This window comes from Sprattus sprattus, assembly GCF_963457725.1.
Source record: "Sprattus sprattus genome assembly, chromosome: 10".
NCBI classification, from domain to species: Eukaryota; Metazoa; Chordata; class Actinopteri; order Clupeiformes; family Clupeidae; genus Sprattus; species Sprattus sprattus.
The window spans coordinates 29,167,867-29,185,825 of NC_137908.1; the positions used below are offsets into that span (position 1 = coordinate 29,167,867).

The 17,959-nt window shown below is 42.4% G+C and overlaps 3 protein-coding genes across 3 annotated transcripts; 1 reads left to right on the forward strand and 2 right to left on the reverse strand.

The window, feature by feature from the left end:
* Positions 1 to 2,632: 2,632 nt before the first annotated feature.
* On the forward strand, positions 2,633 to 6,838 carry LOC308371441 (netrin-4; the record flags this gene model as incomplete). Its single annotated transcript, XM_080846341.1, has 10 exons — positions 2,633 to 2,734; positions 3,383 to 3,870; positions 4,118 to 4,450; positions 4,601 to 4,727; positions 4,868 to 5,056; positions 5,300 to 5,516; positions 5,612 to 5,730; positions 5,887 to 5,955; positions 6,127 to 6,297; positions 6,702 to 6,838. The coding sequence occupies exons 1-10, from the start codon at positions 2,647 to 2,649 to the stop codon at positions 6,836 to 6,838; spliced, it is 1,938 nt and encodes a 645-aa protein (XP_080702467.1). The 5' UTR covers positions 2,633 to 2,646.
* A 1,227-nt stretch (positions 6,839 to 8,065) lies between these two features.
* On the reverse strand, positions 8,066 to 10,445 carry chchd4a (coiled-coil-helix-coiled-coil-helix domain containing 4a). The gene is made up of 3 exons (XM_080846349.1): positions 10,313 to 10,445; positions 9,441 to 9,539; positions 8,066 to 9,282 (listed from the first exon to the last, which is right to left on the reverse strand). Exons 1-3 carry the CDS (start codon positions 10,332 to 10,334, stop codon positions 8,930 to 8,932), a joined length of 474 nt encoding a protein of 157 aa, XP_080702475.1. The 5' UTR covers positions 10,335 to 10,445; the 3' UTR covers positions 8,066 to 8,929.
* A 380-nt stretch (positions 10,446 to 10,825) lies between these two features.
* sec61a1a (SEC61 translocon subunit alpha 1a) lies at positions 10,826 to 16,811 on the reverse strand. Its single transcript, XM_080846826.1, has 12 exons — positions 16,717 to 16,811; positions 15,704 to 15,771; positions 15,536 to 15,601; positions 15,345 to 15,423; positions 15,098 to 15,229; positions 14,862 to 14,971; positions 14,479 to 14,632; positions 13,743 to 13,903; positions 13,264 to 13,461; positions 12,466 to 12,657; positions 12,272 to 12,348; positions 10,826 to 12,125 (listed from the first exon to the last, which is right to left on the reverse strand). The coding sequence occupies exons 1-12, from the start codon at positions 16,721 to 16,723 to the stop codon at positions 11,939 to 11,941; spliced, it is 1,431 nt and encodes a 476-aa protein (XP_080702952.1). The 5' UTR covers positions 16,724 to 16,811; the 3' UTR covers positions 10,826 to 11,938.
* Positions 16,812 to 17,959: the final 1,148 nt, after the last annotated feature.

Here is a 17,959-nt window from a genome sequence, read left to right on the forward strand (position 1 = left end):
AATAACTGTACATTCCTAACTAAACTCAACACAGCTGATAGAAGGGCAGAGGGCATGTATTTTATTATCACAACCCTTTTGTACAGGAGAGCACACATGGGGGAAGGCCTGTGCGACCATAGCCTGTGAGAGATATCCCTCACATACATTTTGAATTCTGCAGAAAATGGAGCTCCTTTGATAGAAAATCAAAAGCTCTAACAGTCTTTAAATCTCATGCTTTTTCGTAAATCTCAAAGAGAGAGCTAAGCAGCTGGCCCACACACATCTGCACATAGCAACTATTATTAGCAAGGACCTAATTCCCATAAACTGGATTAACACAATCATAATAATATTTATGACAGATTTTTTCCAGTTTTGCAAGATGGAGCAGGGAGGAGAGAAAAAAGAACAGTGATGTTTGAAGATGAAGGAGAGCCCTCAGAATGGTTTATGGTCTGGAGAGCGGCCAGACAGCAGGGTGGGAGTTGGAGTCTGAAGAGGGAAATGAAAATAAAACACAGATAGTGTGGGGGGGAGGGAAGACAGGGGTCTGGGGTCTTAATGGAGACCAGATAAAGACATGAAAAGACATTAAAATGTAATCAAACATGGAGGAAACGGGACAACTGGCTACCAACGACTTAGATGGTAGAAAGTAGAGGAATTAATGTGCTAAGAAATATCCAACAGATTGTTAACCCTTGGAAATGTACTACTTTTGGTCTGTTTTCACACCTGTCAACTGGTTGCCAAATCCCTCTGAAGCTTTATTTCCCTCATTCATCAAATGTGGACCATTTATCAACCATGATTGAAGAGTCTCCATCAACCATACTGAGTTGAATTACTCTCAACCTAGTGTCACGACAGAAAGGTTTAAAATGACAAATAAAAAGGTTCTGGTGAAGAAAAAAAAAAACAGTTCAAACTAGGACATGAGCAGTAGGACCTGTTTAACTTTAAAAGAGACACTGTGTACCAATAATGAAATTGGCCTGAAAATAAGTTAATTTGGTGCCAAATGTCAAATCTGCTTTCACTTCAGTATTCTGTGCCCTGTTGTTTTGATTATAAGCCATGAAAATGTACTAAAAAAGCTTGGATGCAGTTGTTTAATTCTACCCCTTTCATGAATTAAACTGCCTTTAAAGGTGCTATGTGGCTTTAAATTGCACTTGAATATTTCAAGCACTGTGCACATGTTTACTGTTGGGTACCACAGTGAGATGTGTGGTTACAAAAATCTGCATCTTGTATTTCACCCCTACAGCTAAAAACCCTGAGGGGAGGGGGGTTGCTAGACTCGTTATAAAAATACAAGAATTTAATTTGAACTACGGTTGTAATCATTCTGTCACCCCTTCTATCCATCTCGCCAATGCAGTGAAGGTCTCATGGTCCAACAAATTGCTTGAAATGACAAGGGTTATAGGCCACTGTAGCAAGTTGGAAAAACCTTGAGAAAGATCACTGTTATGAGAGTATCAACAGTTACTAAATATAGCCACAACCTCAAACAGATAAAAGTTGTAAATAGGCTAAGTCTGCCATTGAAAGACAAAATAAGTAACTCAATGTCCACTTATTGGACCTCAAGCCGAGTATCAGTTGCTGACTGGCTTTGAAACAGAGGTTACGCTTGGGAATCCCCCTGCAATGGGCAGATAGCCCTCCTGGCCCACCATGACAGTATAAACTATCCTGGGCATCCCCAACTGCTCTCTCATTACACTGTGCATTTTAAATTGGTCATCAATCCGCCTTAATAGATTAATGCTGAGGCTTTACCAAGAATTACGCTTAAATAAACGTATTTCCTACCCTATTAACAACCCAAGTTAGCACTTGAGGAAGTTGGCGCGGTCTGGTATGTTCACAGCACCTGTTTCGCATTAATTCCTTGTACCAGCCCTCATCTGTCTTGTTTTCATACGATCTCTCACGAAAAAGAGTGAGGCTACAAAGTAACCAGCAGTTCTTCAATGCCCTTCGTGCAATCACTTACGGTTCCATACGTTTTTGTTGCATTTGCTGCATTACTGTCATTACCCGCTGCGGGGCACTGAGGCACATTGGATGCTCATTTACCTTGTCGGTTGTGATTTTATTTTAGGGGGGCAGGCATTCGAAGGCTTCAACGCAGTACTTCGCGTTTGGAGCGAGTGCGACAACAGAGGAGGAACAATACAAAGGGACTCGGGTAACATCTGTCATGTCCATTGTTGATATCGACGTTTTATGATAATATGTTTGAACCCGTGAAGGACCAACGGCCGTTGTCTGGTCGATATGACGGCTAGTGTAATGATATAAACGCGCGCCAGTCATTTTCATTTAAAGGCTGATGCCTACCATCTCGGACAGGTGCATCGAGTAGGCTACCCTGTCTACTTTTACCGAATGATTTTTGATTCAACTTTTGTCAATAATTCACCAGCAAAGAAGTATTCATGCGATCGCCTGACGACTATGTTATTAAATAATGCGGTGGTATTTTAGTTGGTTGACCTTATTCGCAACATTCGGCTTCATTCCCGTGTTCAATATTTAACTTTTAATTTCGGATGTGCTTGTGTTGAAGTTCGTAGTGGTAGGTGTCTCCGGCTGACAGTGAATAGTTCTTGAGTCAGGACATTAATTCCAGCCACAGAACTTCCAAGAATGAAAGCACTGGCACTGCGTCTCCTTTCCAGGATGCAGCCATTCTTCTGGATCGGGCTCCTGTTTCTGGATGTGCACTGCAGGACAGGTGAGAGACATTTTCGCAGGATCATGGTCAGAATTGAAACGTGCTCAGCTCAAAATCTTTATCTTCGTTTTGAATAATTACACCTGACAGTATAGTCTCTCTCTAAGCTGTGTTGCATGGACCCGTAAAAAATATAATTAACTTTTGACGGGTGCTGTTCCGACCCCGAATATTGAGGCTACAAACCCTAAACTGATTACTGAGTCAATCGCGTGCCCCATTCACTGGCTGTTACATAATGTTGTTACGGAATTCAGCGAAATAATGGGCACTGTTTTAGTGGCGTAAATAGAGCTTGTCATCGCACGGAAGTTGTCTGAGTAGTATCTCCTATTATTTGGGCAAGCAGTGGCATCGCCAAAGGTCGAGTTACCTAATTGATAACTTCAATACACTGCCATGAACCCCCACCTGGCCTGATATTATTAGAGTGGGACAACCTGAGCTCCATACTTGCATTGTTTCCTTTGTGGCTGCTCAGTCTGTGTGTCCCTTGAATAATAAAATCCAGCTGGCATTTCATGCCAGGATCGGCAGAGAGTGCGTCCTATGACCATGTTGCATCTTGTTTCACTGCAAAACACTACAAAACAGATACAAATCATGGCAGACATACCATATATCAGATTGTTTCTATGCTCTTCCTAGTGTCGTCCCCTCACTTCACGGCCTCCAGGTGTATGGGTCATGCTTGCAGTCCTCCAGTGGGGAACCTGGCTACTGGCAGAGTCCTCCACACACTCACAAGCTGCTGCAGGAATGGGTCTCGGGAGTCGTGCTCTCCCTTCCAGCATCCCTGCTCTGATGAAACACACTCACCTGCAGAGATGGCCGACGACCCCTTCCTGCACCCAGACACCTGGTGGGAGTCTGCGGCTGAGCAGGGCCAAGAGGAGGAGATTCGTCTGGACCTGGATAGCCAGGTCTGCCTGACCCACCTTGTCATGCTCTTTCGCTCCCCTCGGCCAGCATCCATGGTTCTGGAACGTTCCATAGACTTTGGTCAGTCCTGGCAGACGCTGAAGTTCTTCGCCTTGAACTGCAGCTCTGCGTTTGCCCTTGCTGACGATACAAGTCACCCAGGGTCACTGTGCACATCCCGTTACTCCAGCGCTAAGCCCTGCAGTGGAGGGGAGGTGAGGAGCATCACATTTGACAGGTTCACAAGTTATTTTACATTAATGGGGAGACGAAAATATTAGTATAGAAAAAGTCATTCTCATTCAGTTTGAGACAGGCAGAATAGGCGGCGTGTCTCATTTTGTGAACATAGTTATTACTAGTTTTCTAGGTGACTAAAAGAGAATATAAATATAGGGTGGAGGGTGTAAATACAGGTGTTGTGTTTTTGACTATGTGTTTGCCCCCTTGTGTTTTTCACAGGTTATATTTCGCTCAATAGGCAAAGGCAGAGAGGTGGACGACCCTTACAGTCCGGAGGGCCTAGCCTTACTTACACTCACCAACTTACGCATCAGGCTCTTGAAGCCTCAGGTTTGTGCTGGGCCTCCCCCCCACTCCTCCAGGGACCACAGTAACCCAGAGACCCTACCTGGCGTCTTCTCTGTGGCCACCAAGCGCCGTTCAGCCCCCTCTGAGCCAGCTACCTATGCCATCTACTCTCTGCTGGCCCGGGGAACCTGCCTCTGTCACGGGCATGCGGAGCAGTGTCTGCCCACACACCAAGACACAGACCAGCTCCCTCCAGAAGGCATGGTAAGAGAGTCCTGTCAGCCCTTTAGATTATATCCCTCAGTGGAGAGTATGTGAATGTGTCATTTTGTTGACGTGGCATGATAGTTCTGTGTGTGTGTGGGGGTTCCCTCTGTGATTCTGTTTGCTTGCTTGGCCCCCTCTTCATGACAGGTGGCTGGCAGGTGTGTGTGCTCTCACCACACGGCGGGAGAGCACTGTGAAAGGTGCGCTCCCCTCTATAACGACCGGCTCTGGAGGCCCGCCAATGGGAGCAGCGGGCAGCCAAACCCCTGCCAGAGTAAGTAGCCTGTCTTGATAACCGCCATCCATGCCTAGATCCACGATGCCATCAAAGAGACATGGAGGACACATTTTTACCTGCACTCTTGTCCTTAATTTTTCTCACTCCACATTGTTTGTTTGCTGGTGTGCTTTCAGAGTGTGAGTGTCATGGGCACGCAGAGAATTGCCACTTCTCGCAGCGAGTGTGGCTGTCCACAGGGGGAACAAGCGGAGGGGTTTGTGACAACTGTCAGCACAACACAGTGGGCCGGCGGTGCCAGCGTTGTCGCCCAGGATACCATCGCCACCCAGCAATGTCAACGACCTCTCCCCACGCCTGTACACGTAAGTATGTGAGAAGAACAAATGAAAAGATCCTCTGTTAATACATAGAACATTGTTGTGATGTTTACTGACTCGTGGCTTTCTGAAGTCCGAAATCCTCATTTGAACTAACAGTCTGACTCCCTCTGCTGGTGAAAGTGAAAACTACAAAAACAAACATACAAGGCACCACTGAAGAGCGCAAGTCGTGAATTGATGTCTGTCAGTAAATCCATACCTCATGTGTTGCTCTGTCTTTCTCAGGTTGCTGGTGTGATCCTGTTGGATCGATTCCTCCACAGTCTAAAGAACAGGCACCCGGCTGCCATCCCAGAAGTGGGCAGTGTCACTGCAAGACCGGCGTAGGAGGCACAAGCTGCAATCAGTGTCTCCCTGGGTACTGGGCTTTTGGCCCAGAGGGGTGTAAACCTTGTGCTTGCTCTCTTAAGTGTGATGCCCTCACTGGACACTGCATTGACAGGTCAGTCTTTTTTCTTATGTCATGATGCCATAGATATTTCTTTGAAAATAAAGTTTCATGAACTGACCCCTTTCCATTTCCCTCCGCTAAAACAGTGATAAGCTGTATCATATTCCTATTGGAGGAAAGATCCCTGACCTGCTCCACGTATTGTCAAATGAAGATGAAAGAACATGGCCCAAAGAGCTGGCAGTGTCGGCCTTGTACTATACAGGTTGGTGAGCATTATTATTACATTATAACCTATAAATCAACAGCTATTGGAAAACTGATAACTTGGATGTCCTTAAGGTCACTATTTGGTTTCTATTCATGTCTACCTGAAAGAGATTAGTTCACTGAATGGGACTAATGCCTATGTTCTTCTCAGGAAAATGCAATTGCAAAGACAGGAAACTAAGAGGTGTGGCTGATTTATGCAAGACAAAACATGCATATGGTAAGAGAACACCTCATTGAAATCTCCTCCTATTGTATACACTTACATTGTCAGTGACTTGTTCGCTCACAATAACATATAGACACAATGTGTTTCTATAAAAATTGGTAATATAGAAGAGGATATGGTTTGCGGTGACTTCACATGTGTGTTTACCTCTGGTTATCACAGCAATAAAAGCCAGCGTCCTGTCAGCCCACGACAAAGGGAGCCATGCTGTTGTGCTGGTCAAAGTCAGGAAGGTCTTGCGCTCAGGAAAGGTGTCGGTTTCTCAGGGCACACACAGCATCTACCCACTGTCATGGACCAGCAGAGGGTGCACTTGTCCCATCCTCAATCCAGGTTAAAGCCTCTTCTTTTTTTCTCTTTAATCTTCGCCCATTGTACTATGTCTGGAAGCAGCAGACATATTTGCTGGTTGAAAATATGATAGAAGTGATGTATGCACAGGAAAGCAGAAAACCATGGGTGCTCCCTCATACAAAGTGCCACAGAGCTCTGAGCTATGCTTGGGAAAGCTCTTGGTTAAAACATTACAAATAAACATGGTGAACCCCCCCCCCCCCCATAATCATAAGTTTTGGTTAGTTTAACAAGAATGGTCAAAAACAGCTCATCAAGCCAACACCCTAGCTGAATTACCTCAAAGGAGTGTTGTACATTAAACTAATTACAAAGACTTTCTATGCAAACAGCAATAAAATCTCAGCATTACAGGGACTGACATTCTGCCATTCAATTTTCAGGAATAGAATACCTTCTAGCCGGTCCTGAGGAGGTGGAGTCTGGACGTTTGCTGGTGACCATGCAGAGTTTGGTGGTTCCCTGGACGCCAATGTTAGGGCATCATGTGGCAGAGGGACTTCGACAAGGCTGCCTCTAAGGCAGAGTTCATTCCACAGGACACACAAAAGCCATTTGCCAGGTGCACTGTGGTCACTTGAGTTTCCGGTTTGCATGGCCGAGCACGCTGACATTCAGTTCCTTCTTGGCTCTTCCTGCAAGTTGCAGTAGGACACGCAAGCAACAGTTGCTCAGGGGTGAGGCTATATGGAATTTAACCAATGGAACAGACTCACTTCAACTGAGGCTAAAAAGACTAGCCTTGGATCGTCTTCTCAGTCTAACAGTCCCCTGTCCTCCACAGGCTGAGTTTTTTTTTGTAGTGGTACCTTTTAACCTATGTTAATGACAGAAGCAGATCTAATAATTCTGAGCACTCCTTAATTAAGGGTTTCCTAGGCTGCACAATGCCATTTTTGGGGATTTTTTTTATCACATTCTGTTTGTGCAGGCACCACCATTTTTAGAAGGACTCTGGTATTTGATTTTGAAGTTGAAAGCCTCATCATTGCTGGCTCAATGACAGTTGGGAAACTGAGCAGTCCACATACTGGTGGCTTGTTGCTTGTCACATGAAAATACACGTTTAATCTAGGATAATTAACTAGAGATTAACTAGAGATTTTCCCAAAATACATGTCCACAATGTAACCAAAAAAAGCAATGAAACAATATTAAGGTACTTAATAATATGTGATCTGTACGACATGTACACACAACTGTAAAAACATTCGGTGAGCAAGTACAGCTTCCCTATTTGCAAGCCATGAAACACTCAGAAAGCTGTAAATATGCTGTGAAGATAGAACTTTTTTCACTGCTGGAATTGAGGTAAATTACCATTACATATAACTTCAGTAGTAATGTTAAAAGAAATGCCTAGCATAAAACACTTCTATAGGTTGCTTTGTTGCCTTATAGATTGTCCTTCAACAGTACTGTTCCAATAGGATATATATATAGGTTACATTCATTTAACATTCCTGGACATTATTTTAAAGATCAAACTAATTATATTACAAGTGTTAATGCTGTATCTCTGCATTTTTAGAATCATGCACCAGACTTGTTCTCTAGACTTAACTTAACCAAAATAAATGTACCTCGATCTATGTTGAAAAGCAATTTTATCATCTTCCTTTCCACATTCACCTGAATATTTGTACTCTTGTAGGTACTATTCAACATCAATGCCAGAGAAATTGCCAGGGCCATGAGGACTTCTGAATATTACACCATAATGTTGAAAAAAACAATAAGTAAAACGTAGTTTTTGATTGTTTAATTTCAAATGACTTAAAGGGGAGGACACTTCATTAAGGCTTTGCATGAAAGCAGTGAAGCAATGACTTGAGCACTGGAACAAAATTGTGGAAAAGTCCCTGTCGGTTCTTCACTGCCACACCACTCATGATGATTCTGTTCATGAGCTGGTTTGACATGACCGATGGTGTTCCTGGCTGGAGAATCGGGAAATCTTCAAGGTGTTGGGCTTACAGGATCCACATGCTCAGTATGTATGTCATTTTCTGATGGAGGGAAAGTGAACAACTACTCTATATGTTGTAAGCATGGACATTTGTGTAGTGTATGAGAGATCTCAATATTGGTTAACCTGGTATTGGTTGCCCCTCACAACAGAATAAAAAATCTTCACAACACTGATACATACATGATGAATTGCACAATCAAAAGTAACAGTAAAAGCTGGATACACAGTCACCTGTGTAACTACTGAGCACCAGTCAATCTGTAATAGCACTAACAAGAGCACTGGCATCCTTTTGCATAAGAATCATTCACTCATGGGATAAACTACCCCCCAATATTACCCACAACATGTTTATGTGGTTAACAGTATTTCTAGAAGCCTTAAGTGCACATCAACCTTGTTTATTTCTGACATGCATTTCTGGACCCCAAATGATTATCTCAAGGGAGGGAAAACAGAAATTTTAACCCACAGCTAAGAGTCTTTTTGTGTCTAGCACGACAAAGACCAAGTTCCAGCACTCCTGTCTGGATTGTCCCCAACAAGTGCTCTGGTGTGATTTCTCCCCCAGCACAGTCTTCGTCTTATACACACTGATTCGCACTGGACAGGCACAGTACAGTTTTAGTGCGTATCGCATTAGCTTGTGGGCAGGCTTGCTGTTGGTGTTTCCTCCGAGGTTGGTGTAGATTCAGCTGGGGCATCAGAGGCAGAGTCTTTATCAGTAGTGGGGTCATTTGAGGCAGATTCATCTGGCGCTGCGGTCTCTTTGGGAGGTTCATTGTCATCATCTTGAGGGTAAAGCTCTGGGTACCTCTGCATGCAGTCTTGCATGTTGCGGAAGTTGTCCACACACTCTGAGCCCTTCACCTCCTCTTTGCTGTAGTGGAAACACGAGAAGGCTTCTTTGAACTGGGTTCCACAGGGTCCACTGGCCATGCCGCCCAGACAGGGGCAGTTCCAGTTGATATCACCATTTGGTAGTATCAAGCCTGACAAAAGCATACAACATTGATCATAAATCTCTGAGGTGGAAAACAACAACTTATAGTACTTTATATAACTACACACCATATTATTTAAATCAACTTCAGGAGACAATTTTATATCGGCAGTTATAATATTTCATTCATCGTGATCGTACACTCACCATGATCTTCGTAAGGGTCATTGGGGTCATCTGCTACCAACTCCGCATTGCTGGGAGCTTCATGGTCCTCCTTGGTCACGAAGATGATTTTGTCTTTACCTGAGACAACAGTTATATTGTTAGACGAAGAAATTCTTAGAGAATAACACGGGTTTTACAAGTTCTACAAGCAACGAAAAAACAAGTTAATATTTAAACCAAGCCTGTTGAAACAAACTGGATTGGGAAGACAGCCAAACAGTACTAACTTTTTACGTTTTAAAGCCATCCAAAAAGACAAGTTTGCAAAACTTGACGCTGAATATTCAGGTGATTTAAATAGCCTTTTTGCTAGCAAGAAATAGCAAGACCAAGTGCAGTTCCTCAACTGTAAGTACTGAAATTAGATCAATCAAGAGGACCAGCAATAAATACCGACGATGCGCCAGAAATAAATCATAAAATTTCAACCTCACGTGGATAACTGAGGACCACGATGACCAGTCAAAAACATAATTTCGCGGCGCCCAAACGGAACTGTCTGTGAGGGGTGACTCATGTTAACGTTACAAAACTTGCTAGCTAAGAAGCACAGCTACCATCAGCTGCTTGGCTACCAGGTGAAAAATCCTGCCATATTAGGTCTTACAGCCCACAAAACGTGAGCACAGGAACTATCTCAAAGGAGGTTGAAAAGTAACGTAAGTATTCTAAAGATCAGACAACTTAAGTATTAACAATAACGTACTTGCAGCGGGGTCAGACCACAGATTAGTCAAATGATCTGGCTACCAGCTAGAAGGCTAATGTTAACATTTGCTAGCTAGCTACCTCAATGACATTGGCCGTCATAAATGAATGAAAAGCAACTCGTCGGTGTATTATGGACTCACCCTCCTGCCTGCAAAATGACATTTCTGTTGTTGGTGACCGGGAGCTTATTCCCAACAACGACTCCGTCTTGTCTTGTATTTTAGGAAAACCGGCTCAAGTATTAAAACACGCCTTACCTATCACCTATCAACCATATGAACTCTGCTCCCAGCGCATTCGGATGACGTTGTCATGCGGACCAGAAATGCAGTTATGTTCGGTGCAATGCCTGTTTAAATGTTGTGTATTGGTAATGGTAGTCCATTGGCAACCTAAAACATTTAGCAGAGAACTTCGTTGTCCCTTTTTGTTAATTAATAGTCCGTTAAAGGGATTTCGTGAAATAAGAAAGTTACTTGAGTAAATCAAACAAGTCTACTTTAGCATCACGACACGTTGACGGAGACATATTATGTTTCTTATTCCTGGTTATGGAGACATTCGAAGTAGCCGCCATGTCAAATTATGCAATGGCATATTCGGCACTAAAACGGATATAGACGTATTTTACAGATCTTCCATGACAACCAGAGTTTTATTAAGGATTTATTGACAGTTTGTTGCAATTGGTGCATTTGTTCAGAATAGCATAGGGTATTTTTCGGACTCCTATGTAGCCTACAAAAAAGGGGAAACTTTCAAAGATTTGGCAAAAAACTTTCTTCTTTAATACAATGTTCAAAACAGAACGTAAAAATCAGGTATATCCTCTTTTCTTCCCAAACAAGCCCACCCATATCCACCCCAAATCAGGCAGTTTCTGTAGCAGTTCAGTCTGGGAGAGACCATGACAGACAAACACTTCCCTTTACCTGGACCATATGAAGGGCAGTCCCTGTGCCCTTGCTAAGACTAGCATGGAACACCTAATTAAAAAAAAGAAAAACCTGAAATGAACCTTACAGCTGAGCCAGTATCTCTAATCCAGCAAAGGGACAGTACACACCTAGCACACAATATGCTCTTTCTTCAAATCTGACCCTAGGTAATGGCTCAGAGACCCCTGCCTCATACAAAACTAAGGGTGAAATAAGACCGTATGAACATGGCAGTCTCTTCCCAGCAAATACAGAGCAGTCAGGTGTACAAGCCAGTGTCACACAGACAGGTGTGAGAGAACAAAAAACCTCCAGCATCCTCTCAAAAAGATTTCTTTATTTACAGTGGAATAACTAAAGGTTTCCTTAGTTTGGACATTGATAACTGATCATACAAGCATATACACTGATATGACATGTTGGTTTACATAATGCATGTTGGCCTGCTTTTGAGCGAGTTACACAATTCACCCCACAGGATTTTGAGTCAGACATCCCACCATTACTTGCTTGATTTAAAAGCCCAGCAGATGGAACACTGGCCAGACAGAGTGAGAGGTGGAGGATCGGTGTTCTGACAAGCAGTTGAACGGGTCCACTACCCATTCTGAATTCTGGGATGACATGGAGTCATTCTTTCCCAGAGATGTTCAGTCCGCACTTCAGCCCTTAGGGCTACTGGGAACGAAAAAATACAGATGCCAAAATGGATGCATCCAGGAAGCAAAACATTTGATTGTGCATGAAAAATAATAACATAACATTACAAAAAAAATAACTTGAGAGAATGGAGGTTGTGTCTGTCTGGTGTAATGGCAGAAGGATTTCTTAGAAGAGTAAAGCTCCCATGCTGCCAACTTCACTCTGCTCTTTAACGAAGATCTCAAAGTACTGGTATATGATGGTGACCGCCAGTAAAATTCCAGTTCCAGAACCGATTGCTCCAAGGAAGTCAGCCATGACTGACAGCCCACCGATACAGAGGCCACCAAAGGCAGCCGCTGTGGGGATGTACCTGGAAGAGAGCATTGTGCACATTTAGCAGCCATCAAGAAACTTCACTTACATGAAAAGGTGCTACTACATAAAAACACAGCCTGTTTGGATATGCATCAGTACTTTGATGAAAACAGTTGCAGAACTACACATGCAGCCACATACCTGTTGAGCTCATGCACCATGGATGTCTCTCTGTGTCCCCTCATCACCATCTGCTGTTCCTTCAACTGTTTAGCCACCTGTTTGAAACCAAACAAAAAACAACAGGCTTTATGACACCGCTTTTCATGGTTACACTAACTACACATGAAATGACAAGAACACTAATCATACATAAACCACTGGGTTGAACTTACATCTTTAGCAGATGATCCAGACACCTCAATCCAGGTCTTGGAGAAGAACGCGCATGAACCAAGCATGAAGACGATGTAGATCATTGCGTGGACAGGGTCATCCAGAACAGAGCCAAATGACTCCGGGGGAGAGAGGTAGTAGCACAAACCACCAACAGGATAGGCTCGTGCAGGTCCTCCAGTAGAAGTGTCCTTTTGGGAGGAAAGAAAGGAAGGAAAATAAGAACTTGATGCCAAGTGCATGATGTAGCTTAAGGCCAACCTCATTTAAGCACATGACTGAGTTGTGACTGAGCCTCGCTGCCTGTGCTTTACTTGGGTCTGTAGACTTGAACTGCATTCACAACTAAGTTAGATAACTAATGAATTCCAAAAGGCAATCTCTCCAATTGCTGCCAAACTGAGTCCTTTCCTCCAGGTGTGGAGGGGCAACGGTTAAGAGTATAAAAACCAATACAGTGACTAAACTACTGGTCAATTAAGAATGGCAGTGCTCTTACAGCATATCAGCTTGTAATGAATGTATTTGAGGAGTAAAAACCGCATTTGATCCGACCAACAAAAGCTCTAATGAAATAAAATACAAAACATTTTAACTGATACAATATTCAAGTTTCACCGATTGATGAATCTTTTTTTCTTATCGTCAAAGGGTTATGAAAAAGTTTGGGGACCACTGCACTAGGCCATTATGGTATGTGATTAGATTTCTACAAACGGTGCATCTGCATTCCTGTTCCTCTTCCTGATGTAGTGACACATCAATATGACAGAAATATGTTCCAACTTGTTACTTACAGACCAGGTTCCAAGCAAGTTAACCAGGAAGTTTCCACTGAAACGAGTAGACAGCATCTGAGAGATGACATAGAGGTTGGACACAAGGGCAGACTGCAGGATGATGGGAATGTTGGAGGTGTAGAAGAGCTTGATGGGGTAAGTGTTGTACTGGCCACGGTAGCGGGCAGACTTGATGGGCAGGTCGACTCTGAAGCCCTGATGAAGAGCAAATAAAAATGGATTTAGCCTTGCAAACTCAATTCACTGTGAGGACAGGTTAGGCACAGCACTTTACATCATACAAGGCCTGCATGTTAGGTGTGGTGAATATAATGCTTTAAGTGACAGACATTAAGCTGTGAGCTAAAATATCCGTTTGTTATAAAGCTCCATTCTCTTTGTCTACAGCACCACAGACAACTGATCCTCCTGGTCCTGAACTCTTGCTTAAGTCAGACAGCGGGAACACATGATCCAAGGAGCTGTTTTACACTCACCTGGAAGTATATCACCACAGCAAATACGAACACGGTGGCGATGAGGTTCATGAGGTTGGGCAGGTTCTGGCGGTAGAAGGCTTCTCTGAGTGCACGCACTTTGTCATTACGGGTAGCCAAGAGATGGAACAGGGCAATGATGGCTCCCTCAAACTCAGTTCCTAAGAGAAATGCCAGGCAAGTTAGTTTTGTGGGCAGCATTCTTCCATGCAAAAAAAAAACGATGTCAGCTATTCAGACAAATTTACCGACTCAGTCAGAGCAGGTTGTGAACATTTGCTCTATCAGCCATAACTTATTAACTATTCTTATCTTTACTGTGAAAGAGTAAAGAAATGGTTATATGACAAAGACTGACCAAAAAACAAAAACATACGCAGTGTAAGGTGTTGCAAACTGCAAGTCCTTCCCAAATGAAGTCTGATTTATTTCTTTAGACTTGTTGTATAACATCAGCTGTTGTTGAACTATTCATCATCATCATCTTACTGATGTTCTCATACAGAAAGGATAAAAGTAACAATGTTGCTTTCACTATGAAGTGAGTCATTTCTGCAAATCACTACCAATTTACAGCTAAAAAAAAAAAAACACTACTGAATACTACTGGTGTAAGAAGCATATGTTTATATATATATATATATATATATATATATATATATATATATATCGATTTTTAAGATTCTTACACCAAATGTAATTTTTTTTCATTGATGTACATGAAGAAATGTTTTACCTCTGCCAGTGTTGACAGTGGTAGGGCTGAAGGCTTTCCAAACGATGGTCTCGCAGATGTTGGTGGCGATGAAGAGAGAAATACCAGAGCCGAGTCCATACCCCTTCTGCAGCAGCTCGTCCAGCAGAAGAACGATGAGTCCTGCCACAAACAGCTACAAGAAAAGGGAGATACATTTTGAATTAGCATAGTAATAAGAACAAAGCCACTGCCAGATTCAATCGCTACTCTTCTCCTGGTAAAGACCAATCAGCAGAGATAAAATTCCAGCCCTTTATTTATTAACTGCCCCTTGATTAGAGCTCCCTGTTAAGCTTGGGGGGGATTGGGGCAGTGATTGGCTTGATGCTAACCACAGGGTAGGAGCGGGGGACAAGACCCACCTGGATGATGATCAGCAAGCAGATGCCAGCGCCCATCTCAGAGGGGTCTCCATACATCCCCGTCATCACGTACACGATAGCCTGGCCAATGGTGATGATCATACCGAACACTGTGGAACAGCAACACAGCAATAGTTAGGTGTACTGAACAACACTGCAAGCAATTGTCTTATGGCCTGAATTGCATTAAGTGTTGCTGTTGTTATTCAGGTCATGATGTGTTAGTAATGACTCACGCTTCTGAGCGCCATTGAAGAGTGCTCTGTCCTTGGGGGTGTCTCCGACCTCAATGATCTTTGCCCCAGCTAGAAGCTGCATGATGAGCCCGGAAGTGACAATGGGCGAGATACCCAGCTCCATCAGTGTGCCTTATCATGGAACAAGATTAAAAACAACCCAATTTAGTAAGCCTTTCAGCAACTTGTGTTGACTCGAAAAACATAATCAAATTTGCATACAAGTGTCTAAACAAATGATACACACCTCTGTTGGAGGCCAGAATTACTCTCATCCAGTAAAAAGGGTCAGCAGAGTCAGATGACATGATGCCAAAGAGAGGAATCTGAGAAAACCACATCAGTAAGTCAGACAAATTCTATGCCAAAATGTATCTTTGCCACAAGAGACAAACATGGGCACAAACATCACAAAATGTTCAACAATAAACAGCTTACCTGACAGCACACCAGGAAAATGAAAAGTGTAATTGCAGTCCATAGTACTTTCTCTCTGAACTGAATCTGCAGGACATTGAAAACAATAACGATGTATTAAGTGAGTGTACAATAACTATAAAAGAAAACACTCAGGAGGGTTCCATTGGTTAAAACAACTGACTTTACCTTTCGTTCTGGCTTTTGGATCTCAGGCAGAACCGCACAAAACGGTTTTATCACCTCCAGAAATTTAACTGTAAGAAAATAAAAATTGAATGTTACTTAATAGTATCTTAATCATATTATTAAGTTACTAACAGGACCTCACATAAAGGTACATCGATTAGCTAACATTAGCACTGACTGAGATTTAACGTAAGTAGACGTGGCTTTAGGGTGAGTAGTACTTGGGACTTCTGTACGAACTTGCCCACGGGTTTTGTATTGCAACGTCATCATTAAGGTCTCGTACAAACGCTGACTAGTTACGTAAAATACTATAACAAAAATATATCAGCTTGAATGAATACATTTGTATCTACAATGTAACCTTCCAAACAGCCGAGAAACTATTAGATGGGTGGACAACGGAGGGAGGGCAGTTGATGGCTAACTAGCCATCGTAATTAGCTGACTAGCTAGCTGGCAACCCTTTAAATGAACAAAAGCCTCAGCTAGTTGGTTATTCGACTGAACATAAATTATACCCTGCACAGGTAAATAGGTTTACTAATTCTAGCAACTGTCTAATTTCTAGTGGTAGTAAGCTGCCGCTTCGTCGCTTGGATTACAGAGCCACTTAGCTAAAATGCTAGCTAGCACTGAAACCCTAAAGCTGACGTTTGATTTGGATTGCCTTTGAATTATCCTTCTTAGACCGGTTGCTGGAAATGGGTGGCTAAAACGCACAATCTTCATTCAACTCGTTTCATGTGAGACTTATTACCGACTTCAAATATAACTAGAGAGGGAGAAAATGCAGTATGTTCTCTCCCTAAAACTAACATTAACTGGCTAAACCTTCGTTGAAAGGAAGAGTAAACGTTGATGCTAGCTATCTAACAAGCTAGTCTACAACGCTAACGGACCAAGACATGAAAGGATTTATAAACTGCTTTAATTGGCTTTAAAATATTTAATATAATCAACCAGATTTATTATTATATTATGAAAAAGACACAAGTCCGCTGTAAACTTACTAGCCATGGTGATCGCAGCCCAGATCCCGTTGTTTTACAGTCCTTGCGAGGTGGATCAGTACAGTTCGACTGCCACCGGCCTGCCACTTCTCACCGAAAAGAGAGCACTAGAGACACGTCATCACAGAAGACCTCGCTAATACACGTCAGTGCTGGGTGGGTGTTTTTTTCCTTGTACCTTGGATGCAGATGATTAGAAAACCAATGGAAGGGCGCTTTGTATGTTGTTTGTTGGCAATCACGTATTCTTTGGGATATTTATTGTGTTACCCATTCATTGGTTCAGAAATGTTCCTTCGATTCTTGTGCACGTATGGAAAAAAATACCAGGAAAAAAGGATATCTCACCCTATGTAGCGTCAGATTACAGTAGTATATGGAATCATTAAACCTGAATGCATATGAAGTCATTAACACAATTATTTTAACCAGATGGGTGACTTTCTCAAGCGCTAGTTTAATGACACGTAACATGAGTAGAATTAGTTAATATTGGCTTGATGACTAAGTTCAAAAGATGTAGGGAAATGGACCTACTCTTCTTCCACCTTGGGCATCTTGACAATGACATTTTGTTGATTATTTTTCTGAAACACAGAATCTTTTTTTTTTCTAAGATCATATAGCTTGATGTACTATAACCCATGACAAAATGTAATGTCAAGCTTTTTAAATGTGACTTTTGTGTCTAGTAATTGGTCCACACCTATCCTCTATTTAGAAGCACCAGTCTCTTCTGGTAGAGCTACCTTTATATATCTTGTTTAAAAAAAAACACCTTTGACACCTTGTTTAAAAAAAAAAAAAAAGTAGGCTACATTTCATATTTAAAATCTGCTAAACGCTAAATTGAGTAAATATTTAATTTAAAGATTGAAACTTTTGACACTGCAGGTTCCACTTGAGTCCGTCTGCACATACTTTGTACTTTCTTCTCCCCTCTTCAATTCTCCCTAGATAGCTTCAAGCACTTATTTTCCAGAAAATAAAGCGTGAGCGGCTGATAAGCAATATAATTCTACTGGAAATATGACTTCCTGTTTGTAGCACACACCCCCTTCACCCGGAAGTAATACTATTCATACTATAATCGTTGTTTTAAACAGGGTTTTCCCCATTTAACCCACGTCGAAGTGAAATGTTCATTTTGAGTTTTATAAGTTTACCTGGCAGAGGCCTAAGGGTTAGCAATAAACATGGATCTATCGATATTTGATGGAAACAACAACATCGTCTCCGTCGA

Coding starts and splice junctions, on each gene's coding strand:
- chchd4a (XM_080846349.1), bottom strand. CDS start 10,334: ATGTCATTTTGCAGGCAGGAGG. Junction 9,540..10,312: donor GTCATTTTGCAGGCAGGAGG/GTGAGTCCATAA, acceptor CTGTTGTCTCAG/GTAAAGACAAAATCATCTTC. Junction 9,283..9,440: donor TGACCCTTACGAAGATCATG/GTGAGTGTACGA, acceptor TGCTTTTGTCAG/GCTTGATACTACCAAATGGT.
- sec61a1a (XM_080846826.1), bottom strand. Junction 15,230..15,344: donor AATTCTGGCCTCCAACAGAG/GTGTGTATCATT, acceptor TTCCATGATAAG/GCACACTGATGGAGCTGGGT. Junction 14,972..15,097: donor CTTCAATGGCGCTCAGAAGC/GTGAGTCATTAC, acceptor GCTGTTCCACAG/TGTTCGGTATGATCATCACC.